The sequence below is a fragment of the Eimeria maxima genome, genomic scaffold (genome assembly GCF_000499605.1).
Source record: "Eimeria maxima Weybridge genomic scaffold, Emw_scaff3114, whole genome shotgun sequence".
Classification (NCBI taxonomy): Eukaryota; Apicomplexa; class Conoidasida; order Eucoccidiorida; family Eimeriidae; genus Eimeria; species Eimeria maxima.
In genome coordinates this window covers 1-1,760 of record NW_013565962.1, presented here as the reverse complement: position 1 = coordinate 1,760, position 1,760 = coordinate 1, and the positions used below count along the sequence as shown (strand labels likewise).

The 1,760-nt window shown below is 53.0% G+C and overlaps 1 protein-coding gene across 1 annotated transcript; it reads left to right on the top strand.

Annotated features, from left to right (window-relative positions):
- Window positions 1-115: 115 nt before the first annotated feature.
- Window positions 116-1,707, top strand: EMWEY_00060060 (hypothetical protein, conserved; the record flags this gene model as incomplete). Its single annotated transcript, XM_013481322.1, has 1 exon — window positions 116-1,707. A coding segment is annotated over one exon (1,592 nt), but the record flags the coding sequence as incomplete, so codon positions are not given.
- Window positions 1,708-1,760: the final 53 nt, after the last annotated feature.

Genomic DNA, 1,760 nt, shown 5'->3' with positions numbered 1-1,760 from the left:
TGGTAATGGCATTCCACCTAGCATGCAACAGCGGGTTGACGCTGTGATGGAAAAACTGGAAAAGGTGACGAAAGACTTATCGTGTGTTGCTTGTCACCTGCCGTATCCATTTACAATGAGGTTACTCGATCTTTCCCTGGGATTTTGTATTCAAGAAGTCGCCGCTTTGTCGACGTTGCTAGGAGGGGAGTTCGATCGACGGAAGGTTGAGATGATGGAGACTGTTTTAGCGGAAGGTGGGGATGTGAGGGCATTTTCTCAATCCCGCGACCTATTTAAGCAGCAACTGCATGCAAACCGCATCATGCACTTTGCGAGGCACCTAATCAGTCAAAAACCCATGCATCCTACTCTCACAAGAAGCGTGCGCTTGAAGATGCTGGAAGAACTTCTGCATCTCCAGGAATTGGCTATCCCACTCATCGATACTGTAGTTTCACGGGTGTTACGTTCCAATCCCGAAGGGGAGCTTAGCGTGGAACTCACAAATGAGGTTGTGGAGGAAGTGAGACGCGTCGTCTATCTGCGGCGTAGTCAAGTGTTCATGTCCCCACATTTGAGCCACCAACTGCGAGCTCTTGAAAAAGCAAATCGCCGTGGCATCCTTCTGCAAATAAGGAATGTCGATGAAATAGACACACGTCCCAAACTAACATTTGACGAGCAGATGGCCAAACTCATTCACGTTGGAACGTGGAGAAAAAAGACCATAGAAGAGACTCGAAAGGCGATAGAGGATGCCAATGCCAAGAAAGAAGAATCAGTGTACTACTTTCCCCCAAGGAGTCAGAGCGCTGCCACTGAAGGCCAGGCCCCAACATCGCTCTTGCGGAGCAGGCTCCCAATAGTCCAGTCAGATGGAACTTCCCAAAACTGGAGAGGCTCTCCCAAAAGCGGATTATCTGGTGAGAACCAGAAATACCTACCACGGCATCACGAATCCCAAGCCACGCAGAGCGCTGGTACTGATGCCGGCCGTGCCCCAAAAACGCACTTCAGCGGCAAGCGAGCAGCTCTCGAATTTTCCCCCCAACGGTTTCGTCCCCCACGGTTTCAACGCCAGAGCAGTTTCATGGGAGTCACAAACATGAAGAAGATAAGCACAGGTGGTTTTGGAAACACTGAGGCAAGCCTCGCTCCAGAAACCCTGCCGGCAACAGGCAGATTCAGCCAAATGTATACAGGTGGAAGCGAGCTAAAAGGCTATGCCCAGCCATATCAGGCTCCCACTCTTGCCTATCGTTCTGGTCAATCACTGCCTGAGCTGGGCACAGCTCCTTCCGAACCGGGCGTTAGCCTCAATATACGCTGGGATGAACGTGCCTCTCTCGGCCCTGCCTCCCCTTCTTCTCTGGACGCGAGGCTTCGACCAAAAAAGACAGGAGATGGAAAGCCGTTGGAGCCACTAGGGCAGAGATGGAATGCTGCAAGACAGTCTGGCGTGGCCACAACACCATCGTGGTCGCCATGCCCCAGGAACTGGCCTAGCCTCCCCATCACCCCTCAGCGACAGACACCACATTCACACTTAACACTTGACAGGTCACAGGGAGGCACTTCCCATCAGACATCGCAAACGGTCGATCGGCTGCCATGGGTGTTCGCGTTTTTCCCTGCTCCTTCACCCTCTTCGGATCTCTTCACAACACAACAATCTATGGCCTCGGCAGGTGCTGCGATGCTCTACTCCGGGCAGCCACAGGAAAGGTCTGCTGGCGTGCAGAGCATGACCCCGCCCCCGTCACGACCTCACCTTCCCA